This window comes from Schistosoma mansoni, assembly GCF_000237925.1.
Source record: "Schistosoma mansoni, WGS project CABG00000000 data, chromosome 1 unplaced supercontig 0010, strain Puerto Rico, whole genome shotgun sequence".
NCBI lineage: Eukaryota > Metazoa > Platyhelminthes > Trematoda > Strigeidida > Schistosomatidae > Schistosoma > Schistosoma mansoni.
The window spans coordinates 584,039-610,146 of NW_017385987.1; the positions used below are offsets into that span (position 1 = coordinate 584,039).

At 36.2% G+C, this 26,108-nt stretch overlaps 2 protein-coding genes across 2 annotated transcripts in view; one reads left to right on the plus strand and one right to left on the minus strand.

Moving 5' to 3' along the window:
* Positions 1-14,604, plus strand: part of Smp_180160 (rho gtpase activating protein, putative) — a gene marked incomplete at its 5' end in the record, with an annotated part of 42,263 nt that extends 27,659 nt beyond the window's left edge. Inside the window, 5 exons of the mRNA XM_018791937.1 lie at positions 3,928-4,029; positions 5,690-5,767; positions 11,098-11,226; positions 12,855-12,966; positions 13,874-14,604. Of these exons, the coding sequence (XP_018644847.1) occupies positions 3,928-4,029; positions 5,690-5,767; positions 11,098-11,226; positions 12,855-12,966; positions 13,874-14,072 (620 nt within the window). The 3' untranslated portion in view covers positions 14,073-14,604. The remainder of the gene's footprint in view (positions 1-3,927; positions 4,030-5,689; positions 5,768-11,097; positions 11,227-12,854; positions 12,967-13,873) is intronic.
* A 5,126-nt stretch (positions 14,605-19,730) lies between these two features.
* Positions 19,731-21,568, minus strand: Smp_180170 (ubiquitin-conjugating enzyme e2S, putative; the record flags this gene model as incomplete). The annotated part of the gene is made up of 4 exons (XM_018791938.1): positions 19,731-19,920; positions 20,971-21,170; positions 21,202-21,414; positions 21,449-21,568. The coding sequence occupies 4 exons, from the start codon at positions 21,566-21,568 to the stop codon at positions 19,833-19,835; spliced, it is 621 nt and encodes a 206-aa protein (XP_018644848.1). The 3' UTR covers positions 19,731-19,832.
* Positions 21,569-26,108: the final 4,540 nt, after the last annotated feature.

Below are 26,108 nucleotides of genomic sequence, written 5' to 3' on the forward strand. Positions count from 1 at the left end.
CGTCTAATCGTAATGCTTATATTGTCTTTCTTAACAAAATCAGAGCACATTTCAATAAGAAGCTTTGATGAAGACTTGCAAAATAAAAGTGTATGCAAAATGATAATAAAATAAATGGAAAGATGATAAGTTTTAAAAAAAGATTTGCATGGTACTATCTAATTATAAATATCATGAATAAATTTTATGAATAGAGAATCGGAGAGATATTTTCTTGAGTAGTAATAATCATCGTGTAGGGTGTGAGCTGACATATTGTCTGGGCACCCAAACCCACTCATCTGGTTTTCTTGGGAGGCTAATCTCCGAGTCTGTACCGAAAAAAAAGACACCGATTGTTGTAAAGATTCCATAAAGCATTGATCACACTTTTTTGCAAAGATATATGTTTATTAGTTTGAATTGATGTGTATGTGTTTTGTGGTGAACTTTTCACATACGATTGATGATAAATAGTTCTTACATTTATATTGGAATAAATATGAATATAATTGATTATCCATTGTAACATACATTTATAAGTAGTTTGAAATAATCTTTAGTAAGTAAATAAACACATTGACTCAATGTAAATAGCAATAAGTTGATGATTGTGAACCTTTGAGAAAATAACTTTTGTCAACGTGAATTTTTGGTAATTTAGTGAATAATTTACAGGTTGTTCACCTGGTTCTTTATTAGAAACAATTTTTCCGTTGATGAATAGTTCTATGCCTTTCATGTACAGTATTATTTCTGTAATTTAAGTCTGACGTACACAAAATGATTGTTTTTAAGTGTATGGATTATTTTTATCAAAGAAACTCTTTTGTATTCTGCATATTCAATTTCTTAATCTAACCAATGATTAGTTTTTTGTAAAGCATATATGTATTTTACAGATTATATTGCTAATACAACATATAAATAATCTCATCCTTTCATAAATTCGATAAATTTGACACAAACAAATCCTTTGGTAAATTTAAACAAAGCAAGAACAACAAGGTTTTTGCAAAAACCTATAGACAAAGACAAAAAAGTTTGGTTTAAATCTAAACTGATTGATATTGTAAATCAGTGCTATATTTCCGCAACTACACATTTAAACCTTTTGACGAAGGATCATATGCCAGCACTGGAGAATTTACAAAAGTATAATAAGATCATTATAATAAGAACAGATGGGGCTCCTGGTATCGTAATAGTGAACCAAAAAGATTATGTGTATGAAATGTTCCGTATTCTCAACGGTACATCAAGATTCCAAATCGACAAATATGGAGAAGATACCATTCCAGGAATCGAAAACAGAGTCAATAAACATCTCTAGGAACTTTTGAAGAAGAAACTCATTGATAATTTAACTTACAATAATCTGAGTACAATAGGATCACGACTACCTTTTGTATATGATCTCCATAAATTGCAAAAATCCAACATCCCGTCAAGACTTTTACTGTTTATGGTAAACTCACCATAAGTTCGCTCAGTAGTCAACCAAATTATTAGAACCAATTTGTATAAAACTGGCGGCCCATAGTTAAAAACACACAATTCAGTTTTTCAAAGAGATGGATCAATTGAATGTATTAGATAAATTCATAGTATCTTCTGACATGTGTTCATTATTTACGAGTATACCACCAGAAGAAACTTAATATAATTTACGACCAATCAGAATTGCTTCCTTTGCCTAAAAAATGAGTTAAGAAATCTGTTACTACTTTGCACGAAAGGGGTTCGTTTCCAACTTATCAATCAACTATACAATTAAGCCGATGAAGTGGTCATGGGGCCTATGTTGACCGATATCTTCATGACTAACCTAGAACAAACGAAACTAAAACGCGAAATCCAAAACACAACATACTACGCCAGATATATTGACGACACGTTCTTTATCTGTGATGATATGGACCACGCTTCTCGGTTACTTAGCCACTTCAACAACTCTCATCCCAACATAACGTTCTCAATTGAATATGAAAGACATAGCCTAATCAGTTTTTTTTAGATCTTAACGTAAGACAAAAAAGTGATTGAAGTCTTGAGAAAAATATACATAGGAAATAAATATTAACAGGACAGTATTTGAACTTTAATAGCTTTTGTCCTATCATTTACAGAAGTGTCTGTTCAAAAGGCTCTTCAATAGATATATGATGTTATGCTCAAATGGCAAAATAAATAAGGAATCGGTTGTTCAGGAAAAGTATCTCATTAAAAATGGATATCCGAGGGAATTTATTACGAACTTCGGAAAAATATCCCAAAATGATAAAAAACCAAGTATTGGGAAGAAACCTGTCTTCATTCGCCTTCCTTTTAAAGGAGATAAGATTTCAGAAAGAATCGATAGGAGAGTCAAGGCGGCGCTGATAATGTTTCTTGCTGCTCAATTGGTTTCACAATACAACACCAAGTGTTCTTTATGCCATTCAAAGTTAGGTCAATACCATTCTGACGTCAACTCTAATTACATTTATGAATCTACATGTACTTACAGCAACAAATACATAGGAAGGACAGAGAGAAGGGTCTTCACGGCGTTTTCTGAACACATTATTAGGAATCTGTGGCTGAAAGTGTGTAAAGTCTTTACAAGTGCCAGAAATATTTTGGATAGTGGACATGAAGTGAAATGAGATATCCGTCTATCAATTAAGGGACGAGTATACTGCGAAGCAGTTCGTTCTGTTTCACTTTACACCTGCGAAATGTGGTCATTAAGAGTAGAGGTTATTCTCAAATTACTAGTTTTTGACCACAGATGTCTTAGAAATATTGCTGGGATCTGACGGGATCACCGGGTAAGTAACAATAAGGTTAAACACATGGTATTAAGAAATGATGGTAAATCAGTTGATGAGGTGATGAATCTTCATCGACTGAGATGGTTGGGCCACATGTTGCGTATGCCTGAACACCGATTACCACGACGCTGAATGCTGACTAGTGTAGTGGATGGTTGGAAGAGAGTTAGGGGCGGCCGAACGAAAACGTGGCATCAGTGCTTGAATTCACTAACTTCTAGTCTGATCCGTGTTGGTAGATGCAGACTACTCTGTTGGTGTCCGCATGACTATCGTAAGCAATGGTTGGAGACTCTGTGTGACATGGCTCAGAATCGATCACAATGGCGTAGGTGTATGAACTTTTTGTCTTCCCTCAAACTGTGAGATTAAAATTGCGAAATATTTTTCTTTCTTCCTGTATTATATTCTTATAAACAATCTTTCTTCTAAATGTTACTACCATTGAAGTGATTGCTTTTATGAATTTAGTGTTAATCTTGTTGTGTTAATGAAATATGGCAACTTGGACGGATGCATGTATGTGTCTGGTCCTACGTTGTAGCTGACTGACACTACTGTGATGCACTGTCTTCATAACAACTAAGCTACTTGAATATATATATATAGTCAAATTCCTTACGTTTGATGACACAACTGAACTTAGTTTTCTCTCTCTGTAGTTTTATGTACCCTAATCGTTATTTCACAGGCTTAGTATAGTTCTTGTTAATGATATAATTGTGGATGAGGAATACTATAAAATGTTTTATATCGAAGAATTTATGTTGATATATTTTTGAAAAACCAGATCCATACTATCTAGTCGATTATACACTAAAACCAAAAAAGAAAAAATAATCATCGTTCATGTTCGAGAGGATTATTAGTTCCACAATTAACTGGACATATCATTTTGTACAGATCATTCCTGTTTATTCCACTTTTTCTCCTAGTAACAATTTAAATATTATTTAATCAGCTTATCTATTTATTTGTAACAGTAAATAAGGTATAAAGTGGTAGGTTTATTTGTCTAACTGATGTACATGTTATATGTTGTTTGTCTATTTTGTATTTTAAATAAAAACTCTATCAACATTAATGAATAATTTTCTCATAAATATTTTGATTTATTTTGCTCTGAAAATAGATGAATCTGTATTTGCATCGACAATCATACAAATATGTGAGAATGAAGATTCTGATGTACCTAATTTTATTGTTCGTGCAATTCGTGCTATTGAAGCTCGAGGTAATCTTGTTTTGTTATATATATATATATAACATCATTTTTGTACTTTTTTTTACCTGTTTTGTGTTTGGACCACTTACAGATTAAAATCCAAACAAAAATTCCATTACAACATTGTTGTGATCTTTTATGATATGATTAGTGCTGTTTTTCTAATGCTATCTGTAATAATATATATTATCATATATGAGCAATTGGGTCATCCATACCACAACCGGATATTTCTTCTTAAGGAAGCTATGAGATAAACGGAACTAGTATTCAAGATCATGACGATCTGGAAGTCTATTTCAAACCAGTTACGCACTGCATTTTTGTAAATGGACTTTGTTGTGTTAGTTGTCTTGGTAATTTTCAAACCATACCACCACTGTCAGAAATCCAGGTGATATTGGAGAGTAAACTGCTTTCTGCACGGAACTTATTGAACCCTTTCTTTACTTCCGTGTCAAGACAGCGACGTTAGATTTGCTAGTTATTCGTGGTAAGAACTTTAGTACCAGGATATAAGTAAGCATGCTTATCAACACCTAAATTTATAGGCTGGTAAATCACCTACAAAATCGAAATCCAGCATCTAATCACATTTCAAATGAATTTAAGCAGTATTCAATTTGTGTAAAATATTTTATACATAATCATCTATTTTCATTCTATAAAACGGTTCATTTTCATTGGGAACTTGTTCGGAATTTTGTTATCCGTTAGCTATAAGCTTTTCATTGCAATAATCCGGACTTACTTGACCATATTAGTCTCATAAAGTCAAACGAGAGGAAATGAGTGTCTTTTCTCTGTGGGATGCCGCAATACATTCGACTGATACCACGGATTAGTTTGGTCTCTCTTACAATAGCTAACTTCGATCATCAAGGTAGGCGGCGGTTGGTCGTGCATAACAACAACCTCAGATGATTAAGAATCACAAGTTCATCAACCTATTTGTTATCTTTGCTTAATATTCTACGTCCAAAATCATTTTCGGTCGCCTAGTCGTTCCACAATACGCGAATAGCTCTTGAAATACGCTTATGATCAAAACCCACCAGACTGCGCTTGCTTCTATTTTCATAAACTGTGTTTCGTAGTCATCGAGTAGGGCAAAGCAGATTACTTCTCGCTATACGTTTTCGTTGGTTGACAGACGTACATCTCGCCTATACCACAAGTAAATCTAGTTTGAAAAAGCATAACGAGGTTTCTGAGGTCATTGTGAGATTTGGTCAGACACCAAAACACAAAGTCTAACGAAACTCATGTCATTCAACAGACTTCAAATTACATCTTCGTATTCACTGAATGGGACTTCATTATTTGTGTACTCTAATTCGATAACTGAATCCCATATATCCCGACCAAGACTGGTTAAATTTCAGTCAAGAGCATCAACACCAGTGGATGGCTATCGGGACTCGGCAGCTCATTGGATAATGCGATGGCATTTGAAGCGAACGGATTTGAGTCCCGGGATGTAAATCAACTCTGAGATGCAGGTACATTCAGCTGATGAATCCCAAATGCAACGTAACATGAGTCCTAGATCTCAAGGCTAGTCACACCTCATCTATTTTATACTGAACATAATTGTTTTTTTAAATGTTAATCCATGGATATTCAAATTTAGTATTTTTTTGTTTTACTTTTCCTATCAAATGTTTAGGACTTGATCATATTGGGATTTATCGATCAAGCGGGAATGGTGCTACAATCCAAAAACTTCGTTGTGCCGTTAATCAATGTAAGTAAACTGAAAGATACTGTTTGTTTATTTACTGTAAATTGATAACTCTTAACATGACTGCTTGAAATTGCTTTTAGTATTCAAATTGTGTATAAAATCAATAATTGTTTGTTTTTCTGCTACAAAAAGGCGTCACGGTGAGAATATAATTTATAGACGACCTTCGAGCCACGCTTAAGTGACCTTGAAAGTGTCCACCTTACTAGGGCTAAATAAGGGTTATAAAGCAGTTTGAAGAATAAGGATTATGATTTACATTTGATGGTGAGGGCTAGGAATTAGATTTTTGGTTTTCATCGCGAACTGACATCAGCTAAATTACCAAAACTTCATTTAGTTAAATATGTGAATGAATTTCGCGCCAAAATCCAAGGCTGGTTATCCTAAATCTGATTTGTTCGTCCATAAATTATAATCTCTTCACTGCTTATTTACTTACATAAGTTTAAGGACTTAAATAGTTTAATGAACCCTCTCTTTCTCTATGTTATCCGTTAAAGCTGAAGATCGATCGTACCAACACATACTCGATCGTTATTTAGGATACTATTTTTCATTTGATTATTGTGTGAATATCTGTGGTTTTATATATAATTTAACGTTCTTAATCTCACTATTTTTCATGTGATTTCAATAATAGAATTAATTTCAGCATTATATCGAATGATCACCTGATAACTAGAGTTCGATTTGCATTCATTTAGACAAAACCTAGAAAGAATCAACCGGAATAACTGTCAGTTATATATTTAAATATTATTGTTCATTTAAGCATAGAATTACACTTAAGTATGAATAAATAAACTTATATTACTACATTATCAATGTTACATATGTGAGTGGTATTTTTGTGCTTCAGAAATATCATATACTGATATTTAGTGTTTGACATTTCCTTTTTTGTTTATAGTATGCATGATCAATTGTGAGAGTAAATAGTTACAGTTACATAACTGGTAAACATTCTACTAAGCACATTTCTGGATCTAGTGAGGAATTACTAAAATCATATAAGTCAATCGACTTCTTATATAAAAAGTCCTTCTGTTGCTATGTCCTTTTGTTTGGAAATTTCAAGCATACAGTTTGTCACACTATTATTTTACCACAGACATATGAATTGTGTAACATTTGTTGACAGTTTGTTTCCGTTGTTGTAATAATTCAGGAACAAAACCATTGGCAATGAGTTAACCATTGGTTACCAGCCTTCAGTTAAAATCTAGTAAGCTTGCAGTATTTCGGCCCTTGAATGTGAATGAATCGAAGACCTGCTATTTTAAATCTAGTTGGTTCGTCCATAAGTTATAGTCTCGCCACACTTTGGATTTGAAACCCTTTGGAATACTTTAAAAAAAAGACTGTAGGCTTCATGCTGGTTGACATTTGTGTACGGAAAGGTTAAAGGTACTTATATTTACTCGGTGATTTCAATACAGATCACATCGAGGACACTACTACTGAACTGTTCGGTTTCGACAAATACGTTCACATAAATCAACGACTTTATAACGATCACTATCATATCTTTTTTTCAGTGCTGATTACATTCTCTTTACCGATTTATGTGGCCAATAGTTTAAGTGGTAACTTAAACCAATCGATAGTGACTTGCTGAATTACTTAAACCTAACAATAATCTCTTAATTTTGTTACTAATTCCAAACTTTTCAATTTTTTTTACTGTTCTCCAAAAAAAGCAACTGTTTATCAGTGATGAATACAAATGTGTATACTTTCTCATTTGGTTTTTGATTATCTTGTTGGTGTTACATAGAAAGAATTACGGTTAAAATGCAATTTTGTTGTATATTTTCATTTTAATTGCATCATTTGGTTATAGTGACAATAGTCATCATCATCATCATATCAAAACAAAAAAAGTAGTGATAACATTTTATTATTATTGTTACTGCTTTTTACTTTTATCATCATTCACGTATGTTCAATGATGTCAGTTAATATACAGTGAATTAAATCAATAAGTTGGACACAAATCTCTACTGACTCATTACTATTATTATTAAAATAAACGAAATCAATATTTAAACATGACTGGATAGTATAGTCTGATAGGGTCGAGGGTGAGGAGAACCCGCTCTCCCTTTTGAAATGCTCTCATATGGCCACGCGTATATAGCCTCTGCCAGGGAATTCCTACTCACTGCCTTCTCGTGGCGGGGGTGTTGTTCACGAAAGTGAGAGAACGAAAAGCGAATGTCTGGCGCTTTAACCGGGTCGGTGGACACGGAAAGTTCACCTAGGGGAGTTGGAAAACCCTGATTCCAAACCAATGGTGCACATAGACTCTAGGATCCTAAGGAAATAAATGGCGTATAAACCAATTGTTGGTGACCGGCTACCATGGGACTGCATCTCCTTACGATGCTCCACTGCCTTATGGATTAGACCTTTAGGTCAAAGGCTCGGGGTGTGGTCCCCTAAGAAAACCACGTTCTTCGATTTGGGCTCTCGAGCAGTATCCTAGCACTCAGACAAATCGAATGATTTATGTGGCATACATATATTTAGTGCCTCCTTGTACCAATGTTTATGTGTTTAAATAAATACTAAATACTTATAATCTTAATTTGAATATCCTACTCGAGATGCTCTGAGCAATTTTCAGCAAGAAATACTGGATTTATGTAAATTTCAATCTCTGGGATTTTTGAAGCATAATTTTTACATATAATTCTCTGATGCTTGATTACTTTTAACTATTGAATCTAGTCTAGTAATGGTTTTTTTTTGATCATTCAAGCAAAATGAATATCACTAAACCAAGTGTAGCTTAAATTTCTTGCACCTGCTTTTTATACTACTTGATAGTTTTCTATGCATCCCCGCTTTTGCATTCCTCAGAGCTGTCAATCAATAATATTAATAATTTTATAGATGATATAATCGTTTATTGTTATTATTATTATTATTTTAAGATGGATATAAAGACCAATAATTTGTTCAGTGATAACCTTCTTAATGAAAATGAGTTCCTCAAATTACTCTGTTACAAGTTTACATTCAAGATCAAACGTACTTATAGCTAGAAATAATATTTTTCTCATCCTTACACAACCTTATACATTCGGACAAAAAAGTGTGAACTTAAACATATTGAACATGTATTTCCATAACACGTAAACCAATCTATATTTCTAAATATTCACGGGTCATACCCTCAGAATCTGTCTCTAGAGGTAAAGAAAAAAAACCACAATCATTTTGATGTGATCTAGACAAAACTGTGCAGACGTCTTCCATTCCAAATGTCACATTATATAGCAACAAGCATTCTGTTAAGAACAAACTGTTCCTTTTGTTCTGTTGTTATAATACAACATGCAATAAGTTGATTAATCAAAACTGTGTTTTAACTTGAACATAATGAAATTGACAATCCACAGTTACTATGATTGTTTACACACATTTTGTGTTAGATGCATAGAAAGTCAATTTATGTACATTTCGTTTGTATTAATCATATTATGTAATAGTATTACTATACTAGCTTAATTGGTTGATAATTAGTAAGATTAACAAATTGATCTTTTGCCTATGAGACTGTTATTCGAATGTTAATCAGATGAATTTGTGTAGGCAGTACTACTACTAACAATACTATTACTACTGCAATGAACGATCAATTAGCGGAGATAGCAGATTTATTTTTCAAAACAAAATTACAGAATATCTTCGTAAAATATGAAAACCATACATTAAATACTTGATTTGCACATCATCCATCAATTGTTTCTTACAAACTTCATCGTACTTTCATCCCTGTTATTATTACAATTTCTCTCTGTTTACATTCCTGTTCCCTTCAGTTCGGTTTTCTTAACCTCCTGTTGCCAGTCTTTCCACTTCTGATAAGTGTTACATACTACTTATGTCGACAGACATAATTAGCATACATCACACTACTATCGACTGATTGCATATTCAGTAATGAAAACCACAAATTACTCAATCAAAATAGTATGACTGTGATCTTTTCGTCAGTTTTGACTTAATAAATTGTGATAGTTCGAAATATAAGATAATCTATGTGTTTTTATTCAATCCTACCTCGTCTTAACTAGTAAGTGAAGGTGGGATTTTAACATTCAGGCTGTAGACATTTTTTAAACCTTTGAATCCTATTTTAAACCGTAGCCTCTCTCTTTAAAAGTTTTTAATAAGTAATTTATTATGCTATACAGTAGTTAGTAGGTGGTCTGTTTATCCTAATGAAGTTACATGTTTTTACTTGCTAAGTTACACAAGTTGTAGTTAAAATTTATCAATCAAACTATCCAATGTTTCTATCTATATTATCTACTTTAAGTTCATTCTACATTCTAGTGTATTTACGATGAATAACATGTGTTGTTCTATTACTTAATAAACTACACTTTATCATTGTTTACTTTTAAATTTTTATGTATATATGTAATCTATGTGTTATTATACTATCTGATATTCATATGTATAATTAACACATTTTTGAAGTTTTGGTGAAAAGCCATGACCTAAAGAGTCAACTGAATTGTAAATAAAGACAATTTCACTAATCAATAATGCCTAGATAAAAATCGTGTTATGTCTCCTTAGATTTACATAGAAGTTTGAAAATGTAGAATGTTGCGCATTATGAACACATTAGCTTAATGGTTATGCTTGTCATCTGATATAAACGGGAATATTAAAATAGTTTCTATTTTTGCTGTGTACTACTATAATAAGGCAATACAATCGGTAGTGAAGATCATATTACCTTTAGACTGGAAAATTACTTACGCCTGTTATCCGCCGTCGAGGAGAAAAGGCCTCTCACCAAGATTCTCCATCGAACTCTGTCCTGAGAAATTTTTTCCACTTGTTTCCGGTTGCTATTAATCCTTTTGATGTCTACTTCCAATTCTCGACGCAGTGTGTTCCTTGGTATTCTTTTCCTTTTTCCTTCAGGATTTTCGAGTAGAAATCAATAATAAAAAGGGAAAATAAGGTATCTAATGTTTAGTAAGCGAAACGTCTCTGCCCACACTCAATGGTCACCCACATTTTATTTCTACTACAAGACATCAGCATCATTATTCACTTTAAATAATAAAGTTCAGTCTTTTAGGTGATCATGAATATGAACTGATATGGAGTGTCAAACAAGGATGAAATAGTTGTACCTTGGTGCATACTTTTCAATAATTCTCCAGTTAATAAAATGACTTTCAAATATCATTTCTAGTTTAACTATCTTCTTTTTATTTCATATTATCGTTAATATTGTTTTAATGATCAATTGAAATACTTGTTTCTTGATTCAGTTATTATTATTATTATTATAGATAACTACAGTTTAAATTCTGAAAAATGGAGTTTAGAGGTATTAACAGGTGCATTGAAATTATTTTTTCGAGAACTTAAAGAACCACTTATAACATTCAAAGTGTATCCAGAAGTTGATCAACTCTTAGGTAAATTCATTATTAATACAGTAAATAACATTTGCCAGTGTTTTTTTCTTTTTCATTATCCTTTTTTCACTGTTATTGAAATGACTTATAATCAATGTTGTATAGAGAGTGATAGCCGGCCTACCATTCGGGGGTGTGTTAAGGATAAACTTCTTAAGCTTTAATGATGATTTATCCTCGAGCTCTTTGCAATCCACTACGCAATCAGAAGATAAGGACAACAAACAGATTAATTCTTGTTTGAACTCTACTCAAAATTCATAGAATACTATACCTCGAATACCTGCTCTGGCAGTACAAAAAATAAGAGATTATAATGTATACACAACTCAGCCATAAGTAATACAAAATAGAGCAATAAAAAATTTAATAATTAGTGAAAAATCTGGAACAGTAAGACGTAGAAAAACTATTCGTGTGTCAAGACAAAACGTACAAATATGAGAAGATAATAATACAATACCCCAGACGTCTAATGGTTCCTCAATACAAATATAAACAACAATTTCCATTAAGGATGTTTATGGAATATCAACTACGCTCTAATCCTCTTCGAAATAACCAGTTTTAAAGTGATTCTCATCTTAAATGGACACAAGTCCTAGTACATTATGTTCCTATTACGAGATGTGAATGTTTCCAGATGAAATGTTATGTTTGCCGAAGACATAGCTATTATATGTCTCAAGTCAGGTTTGTGTATTCAGAGGGAAACAGTGGCGAGTCTTTTTTTTCCATCGTGATGTTATCGTCAATATATTAATCATTCTCATAACTCTCCCTTATTCTTATTGCATCACTCATATCAAATCCATGATTTTATTTTTAACTAGCTGATCTCAACTCAACTCATGTTATTCTTGATTACTATTAATTTGTGTCCTCATAGCATAATCAGTTAATTGTCTTAGGTCTGTAACCTCTGAAGATCCATAATCTTCTCTCAAATGTTATGTTCATTTACAACGTACTACGTCTTCAATATTACTTCACTTTTTTCAAATCTCTCCACGGTAATGCTACATATCCATATCTAACCAATATCAGTGTTAAGTATGTTAACTTTGTCATAACTTTTTGAAAGCAATTAAAGGGACATTGCTATTGATCATAATATTATTTTACCTAGCTACCGAAACAACTATGAATTGGTTATTTAATTGCTAACGAGTGGTGAATTTACTTAGCTTTCTGTAATTACATGCTAATTTCTTCCTCAATGGATAATTTCGATGACATATTTCCGCTATGAACTTTAGTGTTAACTGATTATTTGTTATCGCTTTTAGTTTGCTAGCTTTGTTATGTTCCCCAAAGTCATTGCATATTACTTTCTGAACAAAGTTGTTCTTTGTCAATTATCAACTTCTGTTCGGAATATAAAGCTATCCTGAAGGTCCTATCTTCTCTATCTCATGTTAGCTTGCGGATTATTAAAGATGACCTGTTGTGTTTTAAACATGCAGTATGTCGAAATCCATATTCGTTCTCGTTCATCTTAGAAGATTCGTAGTTCATAAAATAGGGTTTACTGTAGGCCGTCTGAAAAAACCCAATACATAATCGCTTTATATCATCTATAATTATGAGCCATTCTTGAATTGGATTTCTTTTTATTAAATATACAGGTGATAATGATTTAGCGCCAGATATAAAAGTGATTAAAATGAGAGAATTGATCAACTCTATGCCTGTCCCACATATCAACACATCTCGAATATTTTTTCATCATTTGTACAGGTAAGATGATGAAATAAGTTGAGTTTTTTTAAACAAATTTTCAATATAGTACAGACATAAAAATCTGTCGTGATTTAGGATTATATGTATATATGAACTCGAAATGTACTTGGTTTTCAACCTCGATAGCTACGGTTACATCGTTCGACTTACAATTAATGACTTCTTGGTCATTGCTTGAACATAGAACTCTATGTAGGTTTTAATTCATTCTCATGAAACCACTCAGTCAAAAATTGTTAATGCCACTACCTAATGAAATTCACTTCAAAATTTTCTTTGTCGCCGTCACGTTATGTCCTTAAGATCAAGGATAAAAAGAAATGGATATCAAGATTTCCAGATGATTCAAGCATCCACAAAGTGAACTGTAAACATATAACTTCAGGTACATTAAACTAAGTCAAAAAAAATAAGCGTTTTGCGCATTTTTCAAAGCAATATACATCCTAAAGAGGATTGTTAAGATTCCAGCTTGTGGAAGTTAGCTTAAGGTATCAACTTTAAAAGTGATTACATGATATTTGAAGACGAAGAACACAATTCCAGACTGATCAATTCTATTTCATCCATATGAAGTGAGAGTTGGAGAGCTTTTAGAGATGAGTGAAGCCAAAGAGAAAATCGATAAAGTTGAGTACATCATTGATGAAATGGAGATAATTCTATTGTATTTTAATCGAAGCTCTTTACCTGCTCATACCAGAGTAGCGTGTCTTATCGATATACTGACAGAGGAAATCAGATAACATAGATATATTTAGTTCTTAGTAATTACGCGTATGTATATAGAATCCTCTATTTACATTAAAAATTAAGGGTTGTCTAAATAAGCTTGGATACAACTTTCTTAAGATCTGTTTTCAATAAACTTCATTTCTTTACACTGTACTGTTTCATTTCATAGAGTAATGCAATTGTCCAGTATCAACCAAATGCATTCTTACAATTTGGCTATTGTTTTCGGACCCAGTTTAATTTGGCCAGAAGTAGAATCTGTTGCATATAGAGCACTTAAGTCTGTACAGGTTCCATGTATAGAATATCTGCTTACACATGTAGAGGAAATATTCGGACCTGTAACCCCACCGCCAGTTATTTCATAAATCCATACATAAGAATAAATACTGTTTTTAATATTTTATATGAATAATAGGTTAATTTCAACCATTTCTTCAAATATAAACACAACGCACTACTCAAAATTTACTTTTTTGTTTCCGACCTAATTATCATTATCAGCTTTAGAGTTATCATCAAATATTTTTGATCTCTAATTTTTTTTAAAGTCCATATTATCACAACAACACATGTATAGTGTGTATTTTTTGGCCCCTTTTTTTGAAAACACGCACCGAGTAGTAAAGTAATTTTTGAATTTTTTTTAAAAATTCTATATGACACATCCCTATATATTGTAACTTTTCTTAAATTTATTTGCTTTCTAGTAAACACTTGTTTGTAATAAACAATCACTTTATACTTGCTAAAATAATTGCAAAAATGTGATACAAAATAACACTCAGCACTGTAAATTTTTTCTTGTTTTCTACTACATTGTTAGGGCTTGAATGATTTCAACGAATATCTTCTAATGTCTATAGTTTTCGTTTTGTTTAAATTGATTCATTTGTTTTACTAGTCATTTTAACAATTTTTTTTATAACGTTGTTATGGTTGATGAGGCAGAATTTTCGATTAAGATCAACAGGTAGAATGTTAAGCGATAGGTGAACAGAACGATGTGATGTAGTTAAGTGTTGGCCACTCACAAGACCGTATTATTGACTTATTTCTTTGAATAGTTAAAAATGAGGAACAAGACCACTAAACAGATGTAATGTAACATGTTCATATACAGCATACGAACACAAGATAAGAATAATGAAATGTCATAGGCGATTTGGAGGGAATTAGTTTAGTTAGGTCACTTATTCTTCAATCAGTTGAGACCTGAATGTTTGGCCTCATTCCTAAGCATTGTATCAGAACTTATTAGAACTAATTTCTGTTTTTCTCTTACGTTAATTGTGCTAGTCACCGATAAAACACAGTGCTTGCGTAATTCAGAAATGTTAAAGAATTAGTTAGGTTCGTTTACCAGATCACCTACTTCGGTTTGACCAGACGGGGGTGGCCCAAATCTGAGTAATTTTACCTTATAATTGGTAAATGAGTTAAATTTACTAACACTAAATACTATCAGTTGTTTAGAAAAAAAACTCACTCTGAAAGAATTAGATCAATTTTAAATCTACAATGAAATCATCAATCGCCTGCTATTTCAAGAATATCAGGATGACATAATCATATTGTTGTTTCTGCATGCATTTTACTGATTATTAGGGTGTTCAGCTGAAACAATTCTGAACTGTAATAAAATAAATAAAATTTCAGATAGCTACCGATTTTTCCGTTTCCAGTTTTCTTTCTCTGCCATACATTGATGTCGTACGGAAGAATTGGATGTCCAACTTATCAAACCTAAGCACTACTTTGTTACACTTTTATTGATCAATTAATTAGTTTCCAACTTATTTAGAGCTTCATAACTTGTTCTTACCTTCATAGACAAAAAGATCATTTCAAAACCTTTAGCAGTATAATGCACTGATTCAGGCTACAAAGCTTGATGTAATAGAGGAAAATGTTAACAATATAATTAAACACAATCATAAGATGATCAGAATTTACGATAACAGTTTACGCTAATATCATATATAATTCGATCCAACATTAGATTGTCAAACTACTGGGTTTCGTAACAATGACCACAGATTCCGCAATACTCTATGCTGGTCGGTATCATATGTAGTTGTCCAAATTGTCAGTTTGACTTTTCAGGTTCCTACCGTTGTAGACCTGGTCCATATAATTTGTTGATGTGATATAAATCTCAAGATACAGAATATCTCCTAATCACCTTAGTCAGTGCAGATTAACACCATAACTCCCGACCGTACCTGCTACCTTGACGTGGTGGTCGGGTTTGCCTATCGTGATGAACCAATCGAGCTATACTGGCTGGAACATTCGTTCCTCAAGGTCCTACTATGCCAGGCAGGTCGGTTGAAGAGCGGTAAGACTAAAAGCAACAATCCCAAGGTCCGAAGGCGAAGTCGTACTACTGACTGTAGAGGGGTGTGACAGCAGTAAGGTGTTTCCCTCGGACAACCAGCATCTGCAGCGATGCTGCCTTCTCACAAGGAAGGAAGGAATCAGAAAAGGTCAACCCTAAAAATGTCACGCCTCACCTTACCTCACAGATTTCCGTCTCCGGCTGTAAGGCCCTTTGAAGAACGGAGCTAACACATCAAAAATCCCCCACAAAAAGGCCGGGCGTGACCGACCTCAAGCAGTTGTCCCCTGGACTCTGCGGTCACGCTCCCAGGTCGTTAAGACCAACATAATTCCAACTTCCTTTTCAGGTCCCTCAAGAAATACCCTTCCACGGTGTGCGCAGCCGGGAAGTGACATCAGCCCTCATACTCGTAACAGCACACGAGACCAAAATCGTCACATTCAAATTCTTCCTACGCCTCCTAATAATTATCTCCACGACTAACCCTTCTCACGTCCTTTTATCACCTCGCACCGCTAATACAAACGATTCGAGTGCGCGGAACGTTATTCTCGGTCTCCTGAAACCGCGCTCTAAACTACATGTAGGAGCTTTTAACGTCCAAACATTGTGTCAAATAGACAATAGGCTTCCGTGCTAGGACTCTAGAATCTCGCACCATCGATGTGTGCTGCGTCTCCGAAACGCACATACAAGATCCGAGTAGCGTCATTCATTCGACCTCATCATATAATAATAAAGAGCCATCTCGATTCACGCTTCGTGTATCTGAAAGCCCTGATGCTGCTTCCCGTTGCCTCGCTGGAGTAGGTATAGAATTAAGTCCTAGGGCAGAACTAGCTCTTTTAGACTGGATCCCAGTAGACAGTCGTCTGTGCGCTGTCCGACTAAACGGAACAGTAAGGACTCGGAAAGATGAGGACACTCGTCGTTGCCTCTTCGTCGTCTCTGCCTACTCTCCCACTGACTGCAGCTCAGATGATGTAAAAGATGAGTTTTACAGAAGGCTTTCCGATCTTCTCTGAAAAGGTAGGCGCTCTTATGTAGTAATAGTGGTTGGTGACTTTGATGTTCAGGTAGGCGGACTAAGCGAATGAGATTTTATGGTGTCGTGGCTCAAAGAACAGATATTGGCGACCGTCTGTTGCAGTTATGCTCAGATAACTGCCTGTTTCTTGCAAATACTAACTCTAAGCACAAGTAAAAACATAATTTAGAACGGCGACCCCCGAATTCGTCCCAACGTTGGACTCAACTAGATTACATCGCTATCAGCGACTGATAGAAAACTGTCGCTCATTTTGGAGCACATGCTTAGATTCAGATCATGTCTAGTACGATTGTAGTGCCGCGATTCGTTAATCGTTCGTTTCGATAATCGATATAATTCTAATCTTAACGGCACGTAAAATCAGAAGACAAAGGATAGCAGCAACTACAGTCTATTGTCGAATAACTCAGGTCAGAAAGTTAGCAACACCTGAGCGAATAATAACGAACGAGTGAACAGGCGAATAAGCGAAGGAAGTGAACGAGGCGGAAATGACATGCAGTGGAGATGGCTGGGAAGCCAACTCGAGAGCGAGGCGAAAGATGATGCGTATTGGAGATGGCTGGGAAGCCAACTCGAGAGTGATGCAAAAATAATGCGTATTGGAGATTGGCTGTGAAGCCAACTCGTTTTAAGCAAGCGTTACTCAATATTTATAATCAGACAAAAGTGAATGGCAGACATATGTTGAGTAAGATACGAAGTGTGAACACATATACGCTCATATAAAAATATAGCCAAGGTTAATAAGCGAATAATGAACAAGATCAAAATATGACTCATGACAGGCGAATAGGCTTGGCCAGCAACTAGAATAAAGTATATGGGCTTAACATAACAACTGATACTACACGATCATGTATCTTTCTGCGTCCTACTGGACGTAGGAAAGACACTGCAGGGAAGCCTCTTAGGGTTCTACTTAATGATAGGCATGCTAAGAATATATATTTCAGGAACAACTGGAAAACAGTGAGGCAGCAGGCTAACAAGAAGCCTACGCAATGATCGCGAACAGTGGTGGGTAGCGAAAACAAGAGAAATAGAAAAGACAGCTGGAATAGGCAACAGCATTTGACTCCGTTGATCGTGAGGTTCTATGGCAGTGTTTGTCACTGAAAGGAGTACCAAAGAAGTACATTACCTCATAAAGGCTCTCCCTTCAAAAGAGTCAAGCAACAAAGCAGGCATATTTGGGATGCGATTCTCCCCTCCAAATGCAAAATTTCACTTCAGGACCGGGTTGCATCGACACCTGAACTAATGATAGGGAGTGAAGTAGTTAAACGTGTTGACCGCTTCACATATCTTGGGAATCTCATCAGCCCTGGTGTGTGACGAAATCTCAGCACGGATACAGAAGGCTCGTCTAGCTTTCACCAACTTGCGTCATTTATGGCGTAGGCGGGATATCCGTCTAGCAACCTAAGGACGGGTTTGCTGTGCAGCAGTTCGTTCCGTCCTACTTTATGGCAGTGAAACATGGCCGATAAGAGTAGAGGATATTCGTAGGCTACTAGTATTCGATCATAGGTGTCTTCGACTCATTGCTCGTATATCCTGGGACCACCGGGTAAGTAATGCAGATGTTAGGAAACGGGTACTAGGTAAGGATGGCGAATCGATTGATGAAGTAGTGAAACTTCATCAGTTGAGATGGCTGGGACATGTGTTACGAATGCCCAACCACCGACTGCCTCGACGTGCGATGTTTTGTGGTGTACAAGTGGGTTTGAAGAAAGCTAGGTGCTGCCAGACCAAAACATGACATAAATCCATGAAGTCACTGACAAGTGGACTGAGCCATGCTGGTAAGTGTAGACTACCTGGTTGGGATCCTCGAGATGGTAGCAATCGATGGTTAGAGACCTTGAATGACATGGCTCAAAATCGTTTGCAATGGCGAAGGTGCGTCCACTCTTTGTGTTCTGCCAAATTCTAGTCTTCTGAATTCTTCATGTCCCTTTCTTTTTTCTTTCCAAATTTATTTCACTGGATTGTATTTCTTGAATAACATTTTCAAACCCTAGTCTTCCGGATTGCTACTCTTACTACTTCTACCGCAATGGGATTTGAATCGATAACTGCATATCTGTGCTAATGTGGTATTGCAACTCGAACTGATGTACGTACGTACGAAGTTCTACGTTGTGACTGACTGAACACGATAACTCTCAATGTTTCTCGTAGACATTGTGTACTTTATGGCCCCGTCAGCAACACTGATAGTCAAATGCATAGAACTATATGCTCTTTATCTTTATTTGTTGAATTTCTGTCGTACAACAGAACAGTTCTGAATTTTAAACATCATACAGCCCGACGCACGTTTTAATACCGCCACCACAATGAACGTTGTCAGTCATCTGGGTTAACAGGCCTCTTTCTCTACGCCTGGTGAGGAAATAAGTCAATTGCTCCTAAAACACGTGTTTGGTCGTACTAGTTACCCCACATTTGATAGGTGTTACGCACGTCCAATAATTTGGATATCCGATTAGGATTCGGTAAATGTAGCTTGATGTAATTAGATCATATCGTTTTTACTAGGCTGATTTAAGTGGTAATAAATTCAGCTACTGTTCTTATTTTATCGACCGAAATATTCGATGGCATCAATTAAAAGCAAGCAAAAGTACAATCATCATATAATTTAGTGTAATTTACATAAATGCACAAGGTATAGATCCTTCATCACAAATCTTCTATCAGGCAACATTGCCCTCTTAGGTACTACAACCGTTTGAGCGCTTTACGAAATGACGAGTTATTGCGTTGTGTCACTTTAGAATGTGTACGCGTATCAGTCGAATTACCTGACCTGAAATGATAGAAAACAACGAAATACCGAGACTTTGAGAACAAAGAAAAGTTTATCACGTAATTTTATGTTATTTTGTGAAGATAAAGTTGCTAGATAATGGTTACAAACTTAAAAAACGTTACTGCTGAAGGTTTTTATGAGCTAATGTATGTTCCATTGGATAAAAATAACTCCACAACAAATTTAGGAAATGACATAACCTACTGCTAATATTATGAACAGTTTACTCAATATCACGAAACAACTGTATATAAGGCCCTAAAGAGGACACAAATATTAATGTAACAAGTTTTATGTCATAGTTACTCAAAAAGTCCGAGTTGGAATTCGCTTGCCAACTTTAAATTATTGTATCATCGATTGAAAAAACTGACCCTAAACGGCAACTTACATGACTATAACTAAAACTAACAAATAATTAAACGAGGATAAAACATACAAACGGAACATACGTATCATTACCAGATTACATGAAGAAAATATTTGTTAAAGCTGAGTGAAAAACCTAAATACGAAAGGTTATACTGTGCATTTCACGGAATTTCACTCATATCATTACCAATACATATCGCGACCAAAAATCTGAAAATATTCTTGTCCGAATTTTCTGATCGTTGGTCTGATAGGTGTCAGAGGTATCTAACTGTCATGCCCCCGACCCAATAAATCGGCAACGAGAAATAGTTTTAGAAGAGATTCAGAGAAATAACTAACGCACCTATCATGGGACTCCTATATTAACAATAACTTTTGTTTGGGTTCGACATAACAGCCTTTAATTATAAAATAAAATACTGTAAACAGATAAAAGGAATATGCAACATGGTTTGAACAAAAACTGTCACAAAAATCAAGAGGACACAACTAGATAAATTTAGGAGATAAAACTGTGGTGAACCTTAAACATCTTAGAAGAACACAGTGAGTGGAACTAAAGTAATATTGCTTGTCTTCCGACTGCAGATTTTCTGAGACCTTGATAATATTAAATTGTGAGTGTAGATTTTGAATTAACATCAAGTTTATGCACATGCTAAATCGACTTACATATCGACACTTGCATGCTCGTCTTTATGGGACTTCTGGCTACTGATTTTTGTTTGTTCCCGAACGTGCCAATAAGCATGTACTTCTGTGAGGAGCCGAGCTTCTGCCACAAATTCACTGTAATCTTCTAATAGCAACTTTCCAGCTTCCTCATTAAGAGCTGATTCTGGATTGGGTTCTATCAACAAACACCTTATAGTCTAAAGAGTGAGTTCCAATTCATTAACTCACTAGAAGGATATGCCGTAGTCCTAAATTGGATTTCCAATCCTTCTTCAGTGTGTTTACGCAAACCTCTCCAGTGTTTGGTGCTATGTTTGGATGGAATATTTTCGTGCAAAAATAAGCCTTTGGTGGTTCAATTGGATACTGAAGGGGTATCAACATTTTTAGACGGAATTTGCCACCATCATAAGGGGTACCAACAGGACCATCAAATACGACCTGACAAATTAAAAGAATCGAAATGCCAACTGACTTGAACTTCCGTCATATCTTGCTCATTTAGAATTAACTGAATTCCTTCGATTGGTTCAGCTGTAAAATCACGCCATTCTTTGTACAAACGACGAGCGAATTCCGGAACCGCATTCTCCATCAACACCTGTTGTGGGCTGACCTTCAACTTCACCCGCGCGATTTAAGGGAGGAACGGCTTAACGAAGACAATCATTATTTTCCAATGTTCAATAAAATGTGATATCCAGCATTTTCGTGCATTTATGTATCTGCGTCACGCTCAACAGAACGATTTCAACCGCGAACATCGCTTTAATTACTAAATCTATCTAATCACACCTGAAAACGCTTGTGCAATACATCTCAACTTTCGGAATGAAATCAGTATCAGTTTGGAAAGGACAGGAGGCTTGATGGCCTGTGTTAGTCCTGGCAATGATGGTCTCTCAGCTGATCCAACTTTCTTTTGAAGGAGTCGACGGATGGAGCTTCAACCACGTGCTGAGGTAATGAATTCCACTCGTTGATTATTCGATGGGAAAGTCGGTAGTCAGCTGACAAGTAATTCGTTCTGGGCTTGTGAACTTTTTTGGAGTGTCCTCGTAGATTTTATGTTTTGGAAGACAAGAAAAATGAGGGCATATCAGGTGCAAATTTGTCATTAAGCAATTTGAAAACTGTAATCAAGTCGCCTTTGATTCTTCTATATGACAGCGGGAATAGGTTTAGCTTGGTCAGTCTAGTACCATACGGGAGCTTCGCTATTCCGGGAATCAGCCTAGTTGCTGTTCTCTGAACCCTTTCCAAGAGTTCACTGTTTTTTTGAGGCAGGGGCTAGCTGCCTGTATGCATTACTCAAGTTTAGGGCGTACAAACACTGTATACAAAGTCAGAAACGTTTTAGCGTCGAGATGCCTAAAAGCCCTGCGTATGGACCATAAAGTCCTAAAACCTTTAGCGGCTATTACTCGGCAGTGTGCAGTAGTTTTTAATTACTGGCTAACGATGACTTTTAAGTAATTGTGTATCTGGACAACAGGTAGCTCGACGTTATTCATCGTGTATGTATCTGTACCTTGATGATCAATATTCATCGGCAACTGCCAAGTTTGAGACCATTCAGATAATTTCTCCGGGTCATTTTAGTTTCAGTTTCAGTTTGGAAAGGACAGGAGGCTTGATGGCCTGTGTTAGTCCTGGCAATGATGGTCTCTCAGCTGATCCAACTTTCTTTTGAAGGAGTCGACGGATGGAGCTTCAACCACGTGCTGAGGTAATGAATTCCACTCGTTGATTATTCGATGGGAAAGTCGGTAGTCAGCTGACAAGTAATTCGTTCTGGGCTTGTGAACTTTTTTGGAGTGTCCTCGTAGATTTTATGTTTTGGAAGACAAGAAAAATGAGGGCATATCAGGTGCAAATTTGTCATTAAGCAATTTGAAAACTGTAATCAAGTCGCCTTTGATTCTTCTATATGACAGCGGGAATAGGTTTAGCTTGGTCAGTCTAGTACCATACGGGAGCTTCGCTATTCCGGGAATCAGCCTAGTTGCTGTTCTCTGAACCCTTTCCAAGAGTTCACTGTTTTTTTGAGGCAGGGGCTAGCTGCCTGTATGCAGTACTCAAGTTTAGGGCGTACAAACACTGTATACAAAGTCAGAAACGTTTTAGCGTCGAGATGCCTAAAAGCCCTGCGTATGGACCATAAAGTCCTAAAACCTTTAGCGGCTATTACTCGGCAGTGTGCAGTAGTTTTTAATTACTGGCTAACGATGACTTTTAAGTAATTGTGTATCTGGACAACAGGTAGCTCGACGTTATTCATCGTGTATGTATCTGTACCTTGATGATCAATATTCATCGGCAACTGCCAAGTTTGAGACCATTCAGATAATTTCTCCGGGTCATTTTAGTTTCAGTTTCAGTTTGGAAAGGACAGGAGGCTTGATGGCCTGTGTTAGTCCTGGCAATGATGGTCTCTCAGCTGATCCAACTTTCTTTTGAAGGAGTCGACGGATGGAGCTTCAACCACGTGCTGAGGTAATGAATTCCACTCGTTGATTATTCGATGGGAAAGTCGGTAGTCAGCTGACAAGTAATTCGTTCTGGGCTTGTGAACTTTTTTGGAGTGTCCTCGTAGATTTTATGTTTTGGAAGACAAGAAAAATGAGGGCATATCAGGTGCAAATTTGTCATTAAGCAATTTGAAAACTGTAATCAAGTCGCCTTTGATTCTTCTATATGACAGCGGGAATAGGTTTAGCTTGGTCAGTCTAGTACCATACGGGAGCTTCGCTATTCCGGGAATCAGCCTAGTTGCTGTTCTCTGAACCCTTTCCAAGAGTTCACTGTTTTTTTGAGGCAGGGGCTAGCTGCCTGTATGCAGTACTCAAGTTTAGGGCGTACAAACACTGTATACAAAGTCAGAAACGTTTTAGCGTCGAGATGCCTAAAAGCCCTGCGTATGGACCATAAAGTCCTAAAACCTTTAGCGGCTATTACTCGGCAGTGTGCAGTAGTTTTTAATTACTGGCTAACGATGACTTTTAAGTAATTGTGTATCTGGACAACAGGTAGCTCGACGTTATTCATCGTGTATGTATCTGTACCTTGATGATCAATATTCATCGGCAACTGCCAAGTTTGAGACCATTCAGATAATTTCTCCGGGTCATTTTAGTTTCAGTTTCAGTTTGGAAAGGACAGGAGGCTTGATGGCCTGTGTTAGTCCTGGCAATGATGGTCTCTCAGCTGATCCAACTTTCTTTTGAAGGAGTCGACGGATGGAGCTTCAACCACGTGCTGAGGTAATGAATTCCACTCGTTGATTATTCGATGGGAAAGTCGGTAGTCAGCTGACAAGTAATTCGTTCTGGGCTTGTGAACTTTTTTGGAGTGTCCTCGTAGATTTTATGTTTTGGAAGACAAGAAAAATGAGGGCATATCAGGTGCAAATTTGTCATTAAGCAATTTGAAAACTGTAATCAAGTCGCCTTTGATTCTTCTATATGACAGCGGGAATAGGTTTAACTTGGTCAGTCTAGTACCATACGGGAGCTTCGCTATTCCGGGAATCAGCCTAGTTGCTGTTCTCTGAACCCTTTCCAAGAGTTCACTGTTTTTTTGAGGCAGGGGCTAGCTGCCTGTATGCAGTACTCAAGTTTAGGGCGTACAAACACTGTATACAAAGTCAGAAACGTTTTAGCGTCGAGATGCCTAAAAGCCCTGCGTATGGACCATAAAGTCCTAAAACCTTTAGCGGCTATTACTCGGCAGTGTGCAGTAGTTTTTAATTACTGGCTAACGATGACTTTTAAGTAATTGTGTATCTGGACAACAGGTAGCTCGACGTTATTCATCGTGTATGTATCTGTACCTTGATGATCAATATTCATCGGCAACTGCCAAGTTTGAGACCATTCAGATAATTTCTCCGGGTCATTTTAGTTTCAGTTTCAGTTTGGAAAGGACAGGAGGCTTGATGGCCTGTGTTAGTCCTGGCAATGATGGTCTCTCAGCTGATCCAACTTTCTTTTGAAGGAGTCGACGGATGGAGCTTCAACCACGTGCTGAGGTAATGAATTCCACTCGTTGATTATTCGATGGGAAAGTCGGTAGTCAGCTGACAAGTAATTCGTTCTGGGCTTGTGAACTTTTTTGGAGTGTCCTCGTAGATTTTATGTTTTGGAAGACAAGAAAAATGAGGGCATATCAGGTGCAAATTTGTCATTAAGCAATTTGAAAACTGTAATCAAGTCGCCTTTGATTCTTCTATATGACAGCGGGAATAGGTTTAGCTTGGTCAGTCTAGTACCATACGGGAGCTTCGCTATTCCGGGAATCAGCCTAGTTGCTGTTCTCTGAACCCTTTCCAAGAGTTCACTGTTTTTTTGAGGCAGGGGCTAGCTGCCTGTATGCAGTACTCAAGTTTAGGGCGTACAAACACTGTATACAAAGTCAGAAACGTTTTAGCGTCGAGATGCCTAAAAGCCCTGCGTATGGACCATAAAGTCCTAAAACCTTTAGCGGCTATTACTCGGCAGTGTGCAGTAGTTTTTAATTACTGGCTAACGATGACTTTTAAGTAATTGTGTATCTGGACAACAGGTAGCTCGACGTTATTCATCGTGTATGTATCTGTACCTTGATGATCAATATTCATCGGCAACTGCCAAGTTTGAGACCATTCAGATAATTTCTCCGGGTCATTTTAGTTTCAGTTTCAGTTTGGAAAGGACAGGAGGCTTGATGGCCTGTGTTAGTCCTGGCAATGATGGTCTCTCAGCTGATCCAACTTTCTTTTGAAGGAGTCGACGGATGGAGCTTCAACCACGTGCTGAGGTAATGAATTCCACTCGTTGATTATTCGATGGGAAAGTCGGTAGTCAGCTGACAAGTAATTCGTTCTGGGCTTGTGAACTTTTTTGGAGTGTCCTCGTAGATTTTATGTTTTGGAAGACAAGAAAAATGAGGGCATATCAGGTGCAAATTTGTCATTAAGCAATTTGAAAACTGTAATCAAGTCGCCTTTGATTCTTCTATATGACAGCGGGAATAGGTTTAGCTTCACGTGGACCCCAATCAACTGGTCTGCATCTACTAACATGTCTCAGACCAAAAGTTAATCACTTCAAGCACTGATGCCACGTTTTTCCCGACTCCCTGGCTGGGGTCCGAGA